Below are 18,248 nucleotides of genomic sequence, written 5' to 3' on the forward strand. Positions count from 1 at the left end.
CGGATCCACGCCGGAGATCGAACGGATTCCTTGTCGTTACCCGGTTCCGTAACTCCCCCGCCCTGCCCCTCAACCTTCGATCTCGACGACGCTCTCTGCTGGACTTTCGTCTCCTCCACGACGTCGCCCCCAGGGGAGGAGCTGGCACGTCCGGTACCGTACGCTCCGACGCCCGGGGATCTGGTGTCCAGCATGCCGACGGTCACGGGCGGAGGCGTTTGTGCTGTCTGCATGGAGGAGGTAGGCGGCGCCGCGTCGGGGAAGATGATGCCGTGCTCGCACGTGTATCACCGGGGTTGCATATTGGAGTGGCTTGCTTGCCACGGTTCCTGCCCGCTCTGCCGTTGCCGGATTCTGCCGGAATGATTTCCCGCGGGTCTTTTTCCCGGTAGGACGATCGTCCGAACGGAATAGCGACCTTCGGTTTCCTTTTTCGGATTGACAGAAGTGCCGCTCGAGTCTCACTCGCATTTGGCCGCGGCTCTTCGATCCCTTTCCCCCTTCAGCAGAGCCTCACCGAGGGCCGTCCATGTCCATAAGGTTTCAAGCCTCAAGAGTATTGCAGTCGAGATAGTAAACAACAAACAAAGAAGGGGATCGAAGTGATAGCATTTTTATAGCTTCATAGTGTTGTTTTTGGTTTTTGGTTTTTTATAGCTTCATAGTTTCCATTTTCTAGAGAAATTTGAACGGATTTGGTTCTGAATCATGTCGCCAACCGCGCTTGGTTTCAGTTTTGATCGTTTTGCTAATGAATTAAAGGTTCATGGATCAAAATCGGCGTTTAATCCGCAGTTAAAAAGCAGAAGCCTCTGTTACGTCGCATCTTGCTTCCAGAAGAGCGATTTGTTGGATCTTTGTGCGGCCAAGTTGCGCCGCGTTGTTCAATGAAAAGAAAGGGCTTTGACTGCGAGACTGACGGCTTTCACGCTCAGTTGCTAACGACAGCATATCCATATAGCAACGTTGAATCTGCGTGTTTTCCATAGAAATTAAAGACCTCAAGCTTTTATCTCTTTTCTCTCTCTCTCTCTCATATCATCATGATTCTCACACAAAGATGGCCCCATGTATTTTCGAACCCAACAATCCTTCTTTGGATTAAATATAACCTAGCATAGAGCGTTTCGTCATCACGATTTTGCACTCAATCTTTCATAGGGACAGAGATAAAAAAATATCTCACTAATAATAAATTTTAAATTTTTAAGAAACATAAAATTATCATATGATGTCAATATAAAGGTAAATATTTTTTGTGGTTCATGTACCGAATTGCCTATATGGTCTCCCACTTTCTCTACTTAGAGACAAAGTCAAAATTTTTTTTTATGGACGGACCAAACAATTTAACCTTGGATCTCGATGATAAGGTCAAATTGAACTCGAATTTAAAAAATATATTACACAACTAAAGTTTTTTAATTTTTTCAATGTATTTTTTTTTTCAATTAGTTGGGGTGAAACCATGACCTAGGTGGCCCCCCTCCCTCTGCCCCTCTCTACTCCTCCCTCTCTCTTTCTTTCTCCAAATAATGGTTAGTGCAATCTCTCTTTCTTTCTCCAAATAATGGTTAGTGCAATCGGTTATGTTAAATAGTGTGCACCAATGTCACCTGAATGCGGGGTGCCGGTGCGGGTGCGGTACATCTCAAAAAAATTAGGTGCGACGGTGCGGTGAAGATATTTTATTAATATTAATAATATTATTATTATTATTATTATTATTATTAATTTTTCGTAGAAATTGAATAACACAATTAAAATTATACATTTTTATGATAGTGGGAAAAAATCAAAAAAGAAATGTTTGAAAAAAAGGCAAACAGATCGTTTTATGAAAGCCACCATTCTTTAGTCCTATATCGTTTTTTTTGAAAGAGAAAAGAGAAGATATAATATATTTATAGATGTATTAAATTAGATGCAACGGCGGACGGGAATTTGATTTTGTGGATTTTTAATTTGGTTTCATCCCGAAATCAGATCCAGATCCAAACCATACACGCAGATGAACTTGGTTTGGATTTGGTTTCGACTCGAAACTTGATTCAACTACCCTAGGTACGGTTTGGGTGCTCCCCTAGGTGCGGTTTGGGTGCGCCTCATCGTCGGGTGCAGATTGGGTGCGCACCTAGAGCGCACCCGCACCCGAACCTGCACCCGCAACGCGTCGGTGCGGGTGCGAGCTCCTGGAAAACGCACCCAGGTGACTAAGGTGTGCACTAACCATGTCTTCAATTTGAATTTTAAGATGTATCCATTTAAGACTAAAGATGCCGTTATGGAGGCTCAGTAGACCGGTTCTTATACTTCTTGCTTCCTCCCACTTCTTTCTCTCCTGGATACCTAATTTGCTCAAACTTTTGAGGCTTTTTCTTGATTTACATGGATTTATCTTGTTAAGAAAAAATAGTTGAATGTTGGAAACTTGTTAAATGAAAAGATAAAACAATTACAATCCGATCGAGGAGGTAAATGCCAACTTTAATTTTCAAAGTTTTCATCGAATTCTGATTCTAGAATTAAAATTCTAAAAACAAAATTTCACCTCAAACTGGAATTGAATAAAAATTATAATTCAAGTTTTCCTTTGGGTTTGTGTTTGATAGTTTAGAATTTTGATTCCAGAATTAAAAACTAAGTGTTTGATAAAACAAGAATTAGCTTGAATTGATGAATAAAAATCATTATGCCATAAACCCTAAAAAGAGATGAAAACTTTTTAAAATTTGGAATTATAATTTCATCCCTCAGGGCAAAATCACAATTCCAGAATTTGATTCAAGAATGCCAGAATCAAAGTTCTTTGTTTGATTACACAATTTCCATTTCTTCAAAAATAAGAATTTTGATTTTAGAATTCCACAATTCTAGCATCATCAAACACCTCTAAGAAAATGACATCTCTCAAAGAGTTAGCTGCCCCTGTACCTATGAGCAAAATGGCAGTGCTGGGAAAAAAGCATTGGCATATATCGGATACTGGTCTTACTTACATGGCCTGGTGATGCAGTTATAAAGATGATCGTCTCCACCAACCACAAATCAATGAGCTTGAACTGACAATGGATAATGATAATAAAAGCTTGTAAACAACAAATGAAACCAAAAAACGCCATGGTGGTTGGTCATAAGGATGGCCAAATTAAACTTTCTAAATTTTGACAGTGGTCAAAATATCCCAGAGCCCATGCAGGCCACCCTTGGCTCCACTGTTCAAAAAAATTTATCGACGACCAGTTATATGTCAGTAAAAAAAATTAAACGGTATAGTTTTAACGATGGGTATAGTTTTAACGATGGCCTTTAAAATGCCAGAAATAATTAATAGTCAATATTTACCTATGTGTAGATCGTGCCAGTGATATTCTACACCGACATGCCGGTCTAGTGTGTCGGTGATGATTTTTGTGGACACGTGTCTTTGTTTCACCGACATTTTTTGGCCGTCGGTAATACTTCGTTTTTTTGTAGTGTAGTTGAACCAAATGGCTAAACTAATTTGATGAATAAATTACTGTAATCTTCATAACTTATTTGTCAAATAAGACTTTTTGAAACGCATAATTTGATGATTTGAAGAAGAAAATCAAGGGTCATAGAAAATCATCGTCTTATACGGCTTCAGTTTCATGAGTCAAAGTACATTTTTTAACTATATAAAAAAAATGGATCCGAAACATGATATATAACAACAGAAAACCTATTGTTGTATCTATCTAGCACACAGGGCTATCTGTACAATGCAAATGGTTTTCCTAAAAGCCCCTAATGTGCTTGTAACACGAGTTGTGTTCTTTACCATAACAAAGTAATGGGGCATAACTTGGCTGGTTTGAAATGAAACGGCCAATTTAGTTTCAATTTGATAAAAGCCTTCGATTAATCATTTGCACAGCTTAGGGGAAACCACCTTTGTATAAGACTTGTGCACAAGGTTAACACCCTTATGTCTATAAAGTTTTGGTTTGTTTTAGGTCAATAGGTCCTTCAACTCGAATGTAGTGTTTGTCATCATTTATAGTTTAGAAGAGCAATACACTAGTGCATGACAACAATCATAGGAGTGGTTGCACTAAGCATTATGATATGCTTGTGTGTGTGTTGAAATTAAAAACATGCTTGTCACTTATCTACGTATCAAAAAAGTTGCTGATATGCTACCATTTATTTTCATATGTCAATATGTATTTTTCATGTAAAGATTCTTAATTATTAAATGTTGAAACAAATTTATCATGGGGTTACTTGACTAAGTTTTGATGATGATAATAGTGCCACTTTACCTCAGTTTGCTAGTTAACAGTTACGAAATAGGATGTTTTAGGCATTAATTGATACATAATATAATTATGCGTACTGTCCATGTTGGGCTTACCTTTTGCTAATAATTTAAGAAAAAAAAACGACCTTCTATGATTTTTTTTTTTAATAGGAGCCACGCTTTATGGGAACTGCCCAAAAGTCCTTGAATGAGCTTCGGTTGCCCTAAAACTTAAAGCGTTCGTTTCATTTTCCTGTGAACCAAAAATGCTTCCTTATCATTTTGGCTCACTTTTTTATTTCTCAAGTTAACAGGAATTCATTCAAGCCCTAGTTATTTGACATTTTCTATGAAAGATACATCCCTTATCAAGAAAACTGCCAAAAGTGGTTTTCTAATTATATATATATATATACGTATAAAAGAGCCTAATATATATATATATATACACACACACGTATAAAAGAGCCTATGTACGTACTAGGTCGATATATGACAATTTTCAAATGAAGAGACACTATATATGAACATGAAACAAGATTTTTAACATATATACCAGCATTTCGACTTGCAAAGGCACACCATCGTTGAATCATATATGCGGTTGAAGTCCTTGTTTGGTTGCTTACTGTGGCACAGGGTAAAAAGCTTTGATAGCATGAAAAAAAAATTAAGATCCCTTCATGCGTACAACGAGTAGAAAATGTCAAGTGGATAAATTTTGTTTTGGACCTTCAGATTGATAACATTTAAACCCTACTTAAATTTTGTGTCAAATATGAAACTTATATCAAATTTTCTCTGTCATGCATAACTGAAAGATATTAAAATTTTTAATTAGAACGCATGGTCGTTCCAAACAGATCATCAGGGGTAAGTTTTTATTATCAGCCCGAAGATTCTTTTAGCATGCATGGGTTGGAATTGTATGAGACATTGATATCATTGTTTCTTCAAGAGCTTTGGAATGTGAGCACCACCAAAAATGAGAATTCATTTGTATTCATTAATCCCGACCTTGCCATTAATATGATAAACAATTGGAAAATGGAGATGCCTTATAAGTAACCTCTTGGAAAATTAACTGTTAGTCACTTATCTGTAGTTGACAGCTTCTTTTGAGTTGACAGTTTTTCTAACTACACAATCTAAGTGAGATCAGATGGTTGATATTAGTGCAATCTAATGTTCATATTCTGACATAAGAACAGAAAGTTTTGCTCACATATTGCAGTACCTAGCGCTAAATCTCCAAATGGCACTCGCCTCCATTGCAGATGACCTGGAAGTCTTGCGCACAAGTTTTTATTGTGACTGTTAACTGTTAGAGGGGATCCTTCTCTGCCAACAGGGGATGACTTGCACCCACATGCTGCACCACCTGCCATGGCAATTGGAAGTCCCACATCTCGTTCTTCATATGAAGAACAAGTAACAGCTGCCACTCGCACCAATGGTTCGCACCTGGAGACAAGCTCTCAAGAAACTGATAGAGCCTCATTAGATGAGCTTCATGCCACTAACTATAAGCAGAATCCCGTCGTCTCTCAAGAGAAAATAGTTGAACCCAGCTGTAGATCAATAAGAACCATTGTCACCCGAGGTATGAATGGGATGCCCTTTTGAGTACCTTAGACCCAACAATTCCAACGGAACCAAAAACTATACTAGAATCTTGACAAAGTTTGCCATGTCAAGAAAGCCTTATATGGCCTACGATAAGCATCCGGAGCCTGGTTCGAACGATTAAGCTCATTCTTGTTTTCATATGGATTCTTCTGCAGCACTACGGATCCCTCTATGTTCGTATGGAGGCATCAGAAAAGGTTATGATTCTACTCTTATATGTTGATGATCTCATTTTAACAGGTAGTGATCCAACCTTGCTCGGTTCATTTGTGACAACCCTGGTGACATGCTTTGCAATTAAGGATATGGGGTCACTCCATTATTTCTTGGGAATTCAAGTTAATGGAGATGACACCAGAATGCTCAGAAGCCAGTAAAAGTATGCACGAGATTTGCTTTCACGATTCAAGATGATGGACTTAAAGCTAGTGAGCACTTCCTTGCCACAAAAATTATCGCTTGTTGAGTCCAAGTAAGCCCATTTTCCAGATATAAGTAGTTACCGAAGCATGGTCGTAGGCTTACAATGCTTAACCATTACCCGACCGACCTGAGATCTCTTATAGTGTTAATTCTGTAAGTCAATTCGTGCAAGCTTCTACAGTTGGTCACTTTCAACTTGTCAGGCATATTTTACGATACATGAAAGGTACCCTTGAACATGGATTACAACTTGTCAGTCATGGTCATTTTCAATTATATGCATTCTTCGATGCAGACTGGGCAGGCTAAACTACTACTCGCTTTCAACATCAGGATTTTCTTTGTACCTTTGCTGATTTCTTCTGAGCCGGTTAGCTGTCAGGTATTAGACAACCGATCTGTTTTCTTGTGCAAGATATGTCACCCTTTTTTGTTTAGCGGAAGGTTGATTTACGTAATTAGCTGTTCACCAGATGGTTGGGCTTTGAGGCGTAATCTTGCAAATATACGAAGGGAAGAGGACGATTGTGGCTAGGAGTAATTTTGCAGAAGGATGCAGCTGTTTAAGAAAAGCTGTGAATGATTGTGTTTTACTGCGCGTCTTTTTTTCATTCTGTTTCTGTTTTGGTTTCTCATGTGTAATTCAATCAGTTTAAGAAAACTAAAAGACTGAGCTATAAATTTGCGTTGTAAAACTAATGAACTCTGATATCAGACCAGCTCATTGGTTGGACAAATGCCGCTGCGCCCCATCTGAGACGAGACCCACGCACAGGGCAGGGACGGACACAGATTCAGAAGCAACGAAATGTTCGATATTTGCGGTAACAAAGTTTAAGGCAACTATATTCAAGATAAAGATCAAGCGAGAGACCTGAAGAAAACCTACACCCCCTAAAGAGGGAAATTTTTTTAACAATGAAACGGGCATACTTCCATCCACTAGGAGACCGTCAATCTGCCTTGCTGCTCTTTTACAGACTGACCCTGCTTGTTACAAGACAGGCCATGTCATGTTTGATACTAGTTACAACACAAGCCATGATAACGGTCCTTGCACTATCAAGACCAACAAAAATGAACCAATGATGAAGCCCAATTAAGAACGGCTGGCATAAAACAAATTAAAATGATAATTGAGGAAAAAAGATAAGACGGAACTCGTATTTGTTCCTTAAGAACAGATCGTGTTAAATCAGCCAGACGCCTCGAAATGCTCGTCTTGAAGTCCACCTCATAGGAAGCTTCGATAGGCTGGGCTGTACATGCAGCTCTCTGCATAACGCACCAGATCCTCAGGTTGTGGAAGACGCGTCGCCAGCCCTACAAGCACCGAAAGCGAAAAAGCAATTACTTGTAGCGGAAGAATAAATGCCAACGATTTTTTCAGGTTTTTTTTTTTAATGTGCGTTCCTTATTCAACAACCCCATTCTTTGGACAAAATGACAAATCCAGCTCCTAATCTTCTGCCCAACCATTTCAAGTTAGCCCTAGGTATTAGTTTTGTTGACAAAATTGTTTTTTCCTATGTAATGAGAGGGAATAGGGACTTGAGTGAAACAATAGACAGTATCCTTGAAGCGAATTTTCAGAAAAGTTAGCTAAGGGGCAACCTGCTAACCAGGGTTGAAATAACAAAAGGAGAGGTTTGTCTTAAAAGATGTGAAGGATTGTCAACCACGCCAAGGCATCGGGAAATCTGTCAAATGCCCATCAGTCGAAGAAATTTGGAAAATCACCTTGTTACCACATGTTATAAAGGGCGTGGAATGAAAATAAAATCATCAATTTTCCTCGACATATACATTCGCTTATTCTTAAAAAGCTGGTGATTAAGATAGATCGCACCGAAAAAAACAGTATGACTTACCAAGCTCATATGCCTTAGCAGCAACATTGGCAGCTATACGTGCTGATATCTTTCTGATGTTGGAGAACGGAGGATAAAGCATGCCTTTGTCTAAATTCTCCTCCCTCACCTGATTAGCCAACGCTTCCGCTGTTCATCTCAGAAAGATTAGAGGTCAGAAACTTAAAAATGAGAAAAAGAGAGAAAGAGGGAGAGAGAGAGCATTACCAGCTGCAAGAAGCATGTCATCATGAACACGAACCGCTCCAGAGATTACCAAACCCAAACCAAAACCAGGGAAAATGTACGCATTATTTGCCTTGCAGAAGAAAAGGAAGAAAAAGAATCAATACGGCAACTTCGTATGCGTTCCTTTGAAATGACTAAATCACTAGAGCAACAGAGGCGAACTATTCAGTAAATCGAAGAAGAATTTTTTGTAGAAATGCCATATGCATGTGCATGTGAAGTGAAGGTCAGATCAATTTCTCTCTGCTCAGTGAACTTGCAAAAAAGAAAAATAAATGTAGTAATTGGAGGGCCAGAACAACCATTCTGGAAAAAATTGCAGCCCAGGCCAGGCTGCAAATGGATCCAGCAAGTTGCCAACAGCCTCTAGGTTTGATCAAACCGACATCTACGCATTCATTGAGGTCCTCTCTAGTGGAAGACAAATTGGCAGACTTCTTACCTGACCAGGCACATGCATCTTGCCATTGACTTGAACGGGGTCAAAGGGGCTGCCACTTGCAAAAATTGCACGACCCTGAACAAACAAGGAAAAAGTATTTAAAGTATGGCTCTAGGCAGAAGGCAAGGCTGTCAAGCAAATCAGAGAGCGATAAACACCTGGCTCCAGTTATATGCTTCCTCTGCTGTACATTCAGATTGGGAGGTTGGATTTGAAAGAGCTAGGATGATGGGTTTCTGCACAACAACATTCTGTTTATGCACTATAAGATGTGAAACCAGATGAAGGACAAGGAGAAATTTTTCATAGACACCTCATTGAAAGAAGACATGGTCTCCACTACTTCTTTCGTGAAGGTCTTTCCTACTCCAGATGATCCAATTAAGACCGTTGGCCTGATGGATTTAACAGCATCTAACAGGGTCCTGATTGGTTCATGTTCATGAGCCCAAGGCTTCTTGAAGTGTTGGAGTGACTCCATGCGAGAGCTAACAATGAGTCCCTGAAGAAAGATAAATTACAGATTGACCAAGACAGGCAAATTACAGATTGACCGGCTAATCCATGCAAACCAACGAAATTAAATTGGCAAAAGGAGGCCAGACTTGAAAAAAGGGCAGGATCAAGGGACTCTACATAGCTCAAATTACCTTTGAATCCACAAGCCATATTCTCTTTCTGCATTCATCTACGGGTGCTTTTGTCTGGAAGCAGATTTTTCATTTAGTGTTTAACCATCAAAATCTCCTAACCTACTAAACATGTTTTCAGAAGAAATACCTGTTTTGACATCTCAAGGGCAATCAGTTCCGCTATACCTGTCCCAGCCTGCAAGCATTATGGTGAATAACTGTATAAGAAAAGTTATACAGTACATAATAGCATTAAATCCCAGGGACTGCGCCCATACTCATAGAAAAATGGCTATTATACATTTTGTTTGCTACTTTGCTTTGAAAGTAAGATCTCAAATGCATCAGTTTCATTGCAAAAGCAAACAGTTACAGAAAATGCATTTCTCATTTTAACAATAAGTGCACTAATATCCTTAATCACAATAAAGTAATGGCAGATGTTCAAACGAAAACTCTACCTCACCAGCACCAAGGAAAAGGAATGTGTGCTCTGAAAGGGTTCCGCCAACCAATTTCAAAGATGCAACAATCCCAGCTAGAACCACGGCAGCAGTTCCCTGAAGAAACCAAACTCCTGCATCAGAAAGAGAAAAAACAGAGGTTTTGGACGATATTGCTGGAATAACTAATCTTATCACCTGTATGTCATCATTGAAGACCAGGTGAGTATTCCTATATTTTGCAAGCAACTCAAATGCATTGTGATTAGCAAAGTCTTCAAACTGGAAAGAGAAAGGCAATCGTCAGCATGCCAGCATCAAGAGTTACAAAAAAATGATCATGTACAATAACGGCTACTGTACATGAACAAAAACCATCATAACCTAAACCCCACATGGAGTGAGAAACAGCAGATGAAATGGCAACCTGAATAAGAACTTTCTCCCCATAGTTTTGTTTAACAGCAGACATGAACTCATGCAAAAGCTCAGCATACTCCTGTAGATGTCATAAATGTTAGACACACACACACACACAGAGAGAGAGAGAAAGAGAGAGAGAGAGACCTGTCCTCTTGTCCTCTTCTGCCGGAGACCTATATAAAACTCATCTTTTAACATGTTCTCGTTGTTAGTTCCCACATCAATTGTAACAGGCAAGCACTGCACACCACAATGCAATATGTCAGCAAAAACCGATAATTTGTTCAGTGAGAAAGTCCTTGGTTTTCTATGTCCAATAAAAAAAGAACTCATTATCAACCAATAGACATCAGATTATAACTGGGATAGATGCTCACAGCAGACGGTCGGATCCCTCCAAGTGCTGTATATAGTGATAATTTGCCAACAGGTATTCCCATTCCCTATATGTTTCAAAATATCATCAGCAAATTTGAAAGCAAATATCAAGTGAATATGCAATGGAGACCAATTAATCAGCAGTATTTTCACCCAGATATTTTGATTAATGATCACAGATAAAGGAATTACTTGACAACCGAGATCACCAAGCCCCAGGATACGCTCTCCATCAGTGACCACAATAACTTGGATACTTCTTTCAGGCCAGTTCTTTAACACCTCAAGAATCTTTCCCCTGCACAACCCATTTTGCATCTGAGCAGAAGAACCGGTACGCCAGAGCAAATTTGACAATGAAATGAAAAGGCAAAGACGGAAAAAGCAAAAGATTGAAAATAAAAACATCAAAAGCACTGTGTCCAAAAGATATCAAAGAAAAAACATACTTTTCTCTCAAGCTTATGTAAAGGCCTTGAGGACGCCTGAAAATGCTTCCGTACTTTTGACAAGCTTCGCCAACTGTAGGAGTATATACAATTGGGAGCAACTCTTCCACATGATCTATCAGAAGCTTGTAGAACAGCCTTTCATTTCTCTCCTGGTGTAATTGCAACGGACATTTTGTCAGAAATTTGCAGATATCAAGAGCACTTGAACTTATTGAGCAGAACAATACCTGGAGATCCATCAATGCCATATATCTTTGTAATGGAACTTGATATTGACGAAGGTTTTGCATGACTTTTTTCTCCTGTAATTATCAACGGAAGCCACGCACTTTCAACCTTCTTTTATTTAAAAATTAAATTCGATGAGCTAACTTGCGGTAACATAGGCAATCGCCAGAGATAAACCTCTGCTGTATCCAAGTTCGAATAAAGCTATGGCTTGTCCAAGAAGAAGGAAGACAAATAAACGTGCCTGAAGCTCCTGGGTAAGAGAGCTCGGAGGTAGAAGACCACGTAAGTAATGGGCATCCCTTTCTTTCTCCGTAAAAGCAAGGCCCTTGTTGAAGTGTGGATCTCTCAATAATGAATAACCACTGCCAAAACAAAGATACCTGATTAAGTAAAAGGGAATTATTTGGACTTAATAATCCCACACTAATCAGGTTGCCACCGCTATAAGCCCAAAAAATCAATGTCATAGCTCCCGCTTTCGGCTTTTGAGTCTTGAAAAACCATTAGCGAATAGAAACCAAGTTTTGCATCAGTAATCTTTAATCCATGAGAACGAGTAATTTCTCAGTTCCACAAAATTCACCAGCAAGAGGAACAAAATTGTGGAAATAAGAGAAAGGAAGAAGTAAGTTTATACAGATCCAGGGTTACTCGTGTCAGAACAGTGGGTCCTGATAACTTGACGGACAAAAGTATTCACTAGGAAGAGGAACCAATGGAAAGCGCCTCATGCCAAAATATTACAAATAAAATCGTCATTATAAGGTGACAAAAAATCGTCATTATAAGGTGACAAATGGCTTTCGGACAAGAAATAGTCCCTCAATAGAAAATTCTTTATCTTACTTGCAGCTGAGCAGGGGCAGGAAAGACGTTAAAATCATATGGCTCGGAGCAATTAGTGGCCTCCACTGTAACGACAAGTCTAACAAACATGGATCCAGGAATTGCCAACGAATGAAAGCGGAGATCCCACAATGTTAGAATATACTAGGTACGCAATATTGTCTTTCCTCCTCAGATCAAGTTCCCATTAGAAAGCGGCGTATAATAAATTACATTATAAAGAATTAAAGATGAAGCTCAAAATCAACGTGAAGAAGTGGTCCTGCCAGAAGAAGTCCTAAAAGGAAATGGTTACGTTAGAAATAATAACAAATCCTCGAAAATCCAACGGCAAAGAATTTGACTGATACACAGCGAACCAAAGCGAACTACACCACACTACTAGAGCCAGAGAGAGAAAGAGAGGGATCAAGTACATTGAGAGTAAGTACATTGCATTAAACCATCAACACAAAGGAAAAAAACCCACAGTTGCAACAAGTAAACAAAAGGGAGGAAAAGGACCGATACAGCGGACGGGGAAGGAATTACAAAAGTGAAACCCGGTCGAGGAATTCACAAGCAAATCGCCAAAGCTCAAGACGATTGAGACAGATTAAATAACAATTTAAACAAAAAAATAATCCAACAAGACAAAAAAAAGTGACTCGTTGCCACGCAGACCAGAGAATTTTCGACCACGAAAGAAAAAAGTCAAGAGAACTACAAAAACAGGAAAACGAGGACAAATGTGCTCATTTACTAATGCCTCGACGTTTCCCAGAGCAGTCGACCAGATCTCGTGATAACCAATATAAATGACGAAGGATAAGACCAGATCGGAAACAACGGAAAGGAAATGCCGGCTGAAAGAAATAAGAAGAAGAAAGAGCGAAAGGATCCCACGGCCTCACCTCGCGATAGAGACCGTCCACGGCGTCACGAGCTGCTCCTCCGTGGCGCGATCCTCGCCGTAGATGTCCTCGACTCCTCCGCCGACGGTCGATTTGTCGTCCATCTCCAGCATAGACGCGCCGTCCCTCATCTCCTTGAGCGTGCTCCCCATCGCGGCCGACGACTTCAACCCCGAGGATCGGCAGAGCAAAGGAATCCTCCGCTGCCTCTGCTCCCTCGCCGACACGCAGCAAGGAAAAGAAGAAGAAGAAGAAGACGACGATGACGAGGATTCGCTAACAACCGATGAACACACACAGCCCTTCGGTTCGCCCGCACATAGAAAAGCAAAGAAACAAAACAAAACACAGACAAAAAAACCAGCAGACAACAACAGCAAACAAAGAGAAAATCACTCCATGAGAAATACGACGAGAATCCACGAGAAGGAAAGGAGAGAAGCAGGACGCGGATTTATAGGCCACGTAACGAGGAAACAGAATGACGGATAGGGAGCTGGCGTGAACACCATTTCCGGAATTTAAAAATTCTGGTTCTTTGAAAACTACAATCTTTTCCAAAGCTGTCCAAATAAATGTCACGATTTAATTCCTGCTTAATGCTTTCCCCGATTTCAACAGAGAGAGAGTCAGAGAGGAAGTTTCAGATTTTACCCGAATGACCCTGCTGAGGGCGAGCATGGTGGCGACGAGACAGGGGCGGCCTCGTCTGTCTCCCTTTTCTGGTGGCTCTGCTCCGCCTTCCCGCTTGCCCAAGCCTCACTCTGCGTGTGGACGAAAGACGAATGGGGAAGATGGCGGGGAGCGGCAGCCTCCGGTTTTATACTTAGCTGGCGGGTCCCAAAGTTACGGAAACGCCCAGGAGCTTTCGGTCAAGGACGAATGAGGACTCCCCGTTTCGGGGTTGAACGTTGGCCACGCGGGGCCCGTGAGATTTTGGTGGGGCCGAAGGTTGGGAGTTGGCTTCTCGTGAGGGAACGATGCATCCGACTGGCGTTTTCCACATGGCTTTACTCTGTAAGGGCCCCACTACCAGCCAGCCGGTAATGGACGCCGTAGTAATTCGAACGAGTTTTCCGGTTCGATGTGCTAAAAATCGGTCAATGATTTTGCCAAAAATATTTGATAGTTTTGGATTTTAGATCCTCATTTTAAACAACAAATTTAATTTTAATACATGCTGCATGTTAAAAACCATTAGATCTATAGTTACAAGATCTTAATGATCTCAAACCCCTGCAGATTTGAGTTTCGCAGTAAAATAAACACAATTCCTTTCCGCAAACACCGGCGTATCGGGTTAAACTTCTTACCATCAAACCGGACAAAAGTAAATGGTAGTAAAGAAAAACTAAAATATGTAAGAAAATAATTTTTACTTCAAATACCATTTTGAATCTTTTGATAGTTTCATTTTTGTCATAATCACTTTTTCTTAGAAAGTGGAATGAATCTCACTGCCTGAGTAAAGGTCAAAGTCCGGCCGCCAGCCGCCGCCGGCTGCCACGAATCTGAAGGTACCACCATTTGAGATTCATACAATGTTTGTGGTCTAATCACCTCTTTACGGTCATATCAAATCAAAATAGTGAAATGCATTACATCTTTCGGCAGGAATGGAAGGCATCTAGAAAGCGAGCTACCACTTTCGGCAGATTTATGCATCTAGAGAAAAATACTAAGACTTATGCATCTGGAATACGACACAAATGGACAACAGAGATGTAAATAATTCGAATTTGACTAACTCGGGCCATGTTAATAACAAATTTCTATTAGTCGACTATATCGAGCACATAATTAAGTGGACAGATGAAGAAGTTGTAAAATCAAACTTTTAAATCTTAGTAATCGTATTTACCGTTATGGGCACTAAACCAGGAAACTTGTAAGAAAGGTTAATATTTAAGCATCAAAAGCAGCTCTAGATCTTAGCGATAGAGAAAGGTAGCGAAAAGCAACCCATCAAGCTTTTGATGCTTCTTATTAGTTTTCCTTCCACTTTTCTGCTTCATACTTCTTTAACATTCGTTTGTGGGTCGAATAATATCGATCCTTGTATCAGAGAATAAACAAACACATCAGTCTTTTTTTTAATAATCGAGTGTGGAAGCTTGAACGGACGTGATTTGTTTTGAACAAAAAGTTGAAAGTCATTGAATAATTGATTAAGCAGATGTTTTCATGAGCTTCAAAATTACAATGGGCTGCAATGTTCGTGGTCCTACATTTGTAACCATGAGGCGGGAGCCATCTGACGGAAGACGACCAGTTTTTGTGGGCCAAATATTTTGAGGACGTGCAGCTCGCATCTACGAGTTTTTGCAGATAGATGCTCATTATTGTTTGTTTGCCTGCATTGGGTTGCCCAGTTGGGGTTATATATATATATATTATGCACATATATATTATGATGTAAATTAAGCATTTTTGGGCTGGAAAAAGAGTTCACGTGGTTGGAGCCCGAAATTAATCAAAATCAAAGCCAGCAAGCTACGTCGATCAACATGTCACGCAATCGTTCACCAATAGATCTGATCGCCATCAATTTCACACATTTTTATGGTACCTAACTCTTAAGTGTTTTTCATGTGGCATTGCTTTTAGCAAATTGGTGATGTTGAAGGGGATTTTGAACTTCTCGTATTCTGCAAGCATATTTATCATTTAATTTTAATAAAATAAAAACATTTTTCTTGAATTTATTGTAGTGATATCTGTTACATTTAAAGGATGTTTAATAATAAGAATATGAAAAAGAAATCTGACATTTTCCTTTGTTTTTAATCAGTTGAATTTAACTTTTAAGTTGTTTAAAATGAGAAAGTTCTTGACTAGTTCCGTCTGGATTCGATGGAGTAACGTGTAACCTGTCCCGCCTCTCTTTCTGGCAAAGCATAGAGCGCAACGCCGAGAACGCGACACCCAAGCCAACCCCCGTCGGTTTCGTATGGAGTGACGCGTTTTCCATACGGATCGGCTCGGAAGGGAAACCCGCCCCGAAGTTCTGCAGGGAAAACAGGTTGCGGTCAAAGGTTCCGAGACTTTTTTGTCCGAAATCACGCTCCCTGGGTGCTTTCCGGTAATTTCGTGGACACACGTCAGCTTCCCGGTTTAACTGGGGCAGGCCGGGAAGTGGGGCCCATCGTGTGGGGACCACCTGACGTCCTTTCGAAGCGCTTTCAAGCCTGGACGCGGCCACCTGTCTAGGTGCATTCCGTTGCGTCAGGATCCACGTGGCTCTCACTTTCCACCTCCTTTTCACCTTTTTTTTCCTCCGTGTCCCTATTTTTCCTTTATACCCAAATCGACCCTTCGCTTTTTGCCTTTTTACGTTCTTAAATACGAATCCACTTTTTCATTTCACAAACCACAGTTTTAACTTGTCTCAAACCAACAAACTCATGGTTGTCAAATTAGTGACTTCCATGTTTGAAGTAAAAATTTTATTTTTTTAATCTAATTTTTTTTTTCATTGGTCAGGATGGAGTCATGGCCTAGGCGGGCCCTCCCCTCCACTCGTTGACTTGATTGAGTATTCAAGTAATCATAATGTATTTCTACTGCAGTTGAATCTAGCGATTGTGTGCTAGTTCTAGTCAAAAGCGAATCAGCTCAAACCCTTGACTAGTAGCCAGATTTACAGGCGATCTGAACTGATCCGAGCCGACTCCAGTCAGCCCAGTGAGTTTGCCAACTACAGGATGAATGCATGTAAATTGGCCTCAACCGATTTGACTTAAAATCGTTACAAACAATGCACTCGCTCAAATCGTTTCATTCTACAATTCTCCAACTGCTTCAAATTGTTATATTTATAATCACAAGTAATTCTTTTTCAAATGAATGAAGTGTATAGTTCATTTCTCGTTTTGTTTTTCATAAATGTCATGAAATTTATTGCCCTTATTCAAACCTTGTATAGCTTTTGGGTTTCCACTCGAAGGAATTATGCCGTCTAATGACGAACGAGTTCGTATTTGAATCACTTCGGCCGGTACTAATATGAAACATTTCCATAAACTACCCAAACTCAATGAACTAAATTTAACAATATAAACTTTGAAAATATTAGTTCCATATAGAGTTAATTTATATGCCACTTCGGCCCCTTCCCCCAAGTTTGCATCGAAATACCAGGAGTTGACAGAATAAAATGCCACTGGGAAATATATATATATATATATATATATATATTTCACAAGCTACTTTTTCTATAAGTTAAGACGAAAATTCCCTTAAACAGAACAAATATTTAATACCAAAAAAAGAAAAGTCACTTGCATGTTGAAGATAACGCCAAAAACCTTGTGTTAAGGATGCACTCTAGGATATTCATTTCAATTGATAGATACAGGTCATTGACAAACTAATAATCCACGTCTTGATTTTAAGATTTATTTCTTGTCAGAGTTTCATCAGTAGTTGGATTCCTGTAGGCATTAAGTTCTTGGAAATACAATTGAACACTTTAATTGACAGGTGTACCAAGTCATAAGTCTACATAAGGGAGAGAGAGAGACTTCGGCTTCTTTCAACTGAAACATTTATTTGCATACGATAAGAGTCTCAAGCATGCCCTAAAATAAAGCTACCTTTTCAAGTATAAATATAATAAATATATAATTTAAACATCAATACCAATCAGTTTGAGTTTCTTTGCCCATTGATTGGTAGAATATATTTGAAGGCACCGCACCCTCTATGGGTGACTTAACTCATATGCGCCAATAGGATAAAAGGGGCATTCATGTGTCACATGAATTCACTCAAAAGCAAAGTTAGGCGTAATACGTTACTTTTCTTCTTCATTAGAACTGAGGGCAAGTTTTGACCACCAAGCCTTACGAAAGCAACATGAAAGAAAACTTACGCAACGAAATGGCAGGGTCAATATTTGATGACACTCTTTATACATGTTCCCTTCTGTGTAAGGTGTCTTTCTTTCTCCATTGAAGTGAAATCACATTGTTTATTTCTGTATTTCTTTAGTTCATGCCCAATATGAAAACAGACTCTCTGTTTCTTCCTTTGGGTGTTGTTAGGTGGGTAGGTGTGGAACCATCAATTCACTTTAGACTCTCCATTAG

The 18,248-nt window shown here is 39.7% G+C and overlaps 1 protein-coding gene across 2 annotated transcripts; it reads right to left on the bottom strand.

Annotated features, from left to right (window-relative positions):
* Window positions 1-7,194: 7,194 nt before the first annotated feature.
* Window positions 7,195-13,940, bottom strand: LOC116256448 (NADP-dependent malic enzyme). 2 transcript variants are annotated; one of them, XM_031632816.2, is made up of 19 exons: window positions 13,813-13,940; window positions 13,159-13,460; window positions 11,661-11,781; window positions 11,416-11,490; window positions 11,186-11,337; window positions 10,929-11,034; window positions 10,736-10,801; window positions 10,503-10,598; window positions 10,363-10,434; window positions 10,134-10,217; window positions 9,954-10,052; window positions 9,641-9,688; window positions 9,511-9,564; window positions 9,174-9,362; window positions 9,019-9,096; window positions 8,861-8,935; window positions 8,398-8,488; window positions 8,191-8,319; window positions 7,195-7,642 (listed from the first exon to the last, which is right to left on the bottom strand). In XM_031632816.2, exons 1-19 carry the CDS (start codon window positions 13,837-13,839, stop codon window positions 7,554-7,556), a joined length of 1,953 nt encoding a protein of 650 aa, XP_031488676.1. In that variant the 5' UTR covers window positions 13,840-13,940; the 3' UTR covers window positions 7,195-7,553. The 2 variants fall into 2 exon arrangements, with proteins under 2 accessions (XP_031488676.1, XP_049934348.1); XM_050078391.1 differs by lacking the exons at window positions 13,159-13,460; window positions 13,813-13,940 and having other exon boundaries at window positions 11,416-11,487; window positions 11,657-11,781.
* Between the last annotated feature and the right edge of the window lie 4,308 nt (window positions 13,941-18,248).

The sequence above is a fragment of the Nymphaea colorata genome, chromosome 6 (genome assembly GCF_008831285.2).
Source record: "Nymphaea colorata isolate Beijing-Zhang1983 chromosome 6, ASM883128v2, whole genome shotgun sequence".
Classification (NCBI taxonomy): Eukaryota; Viridiplantae; Streptophyta; class Magnoliopsida; order Nymphaeales; family Nymphaeaceae; genus Nymphaea; species Nymphaea colorata.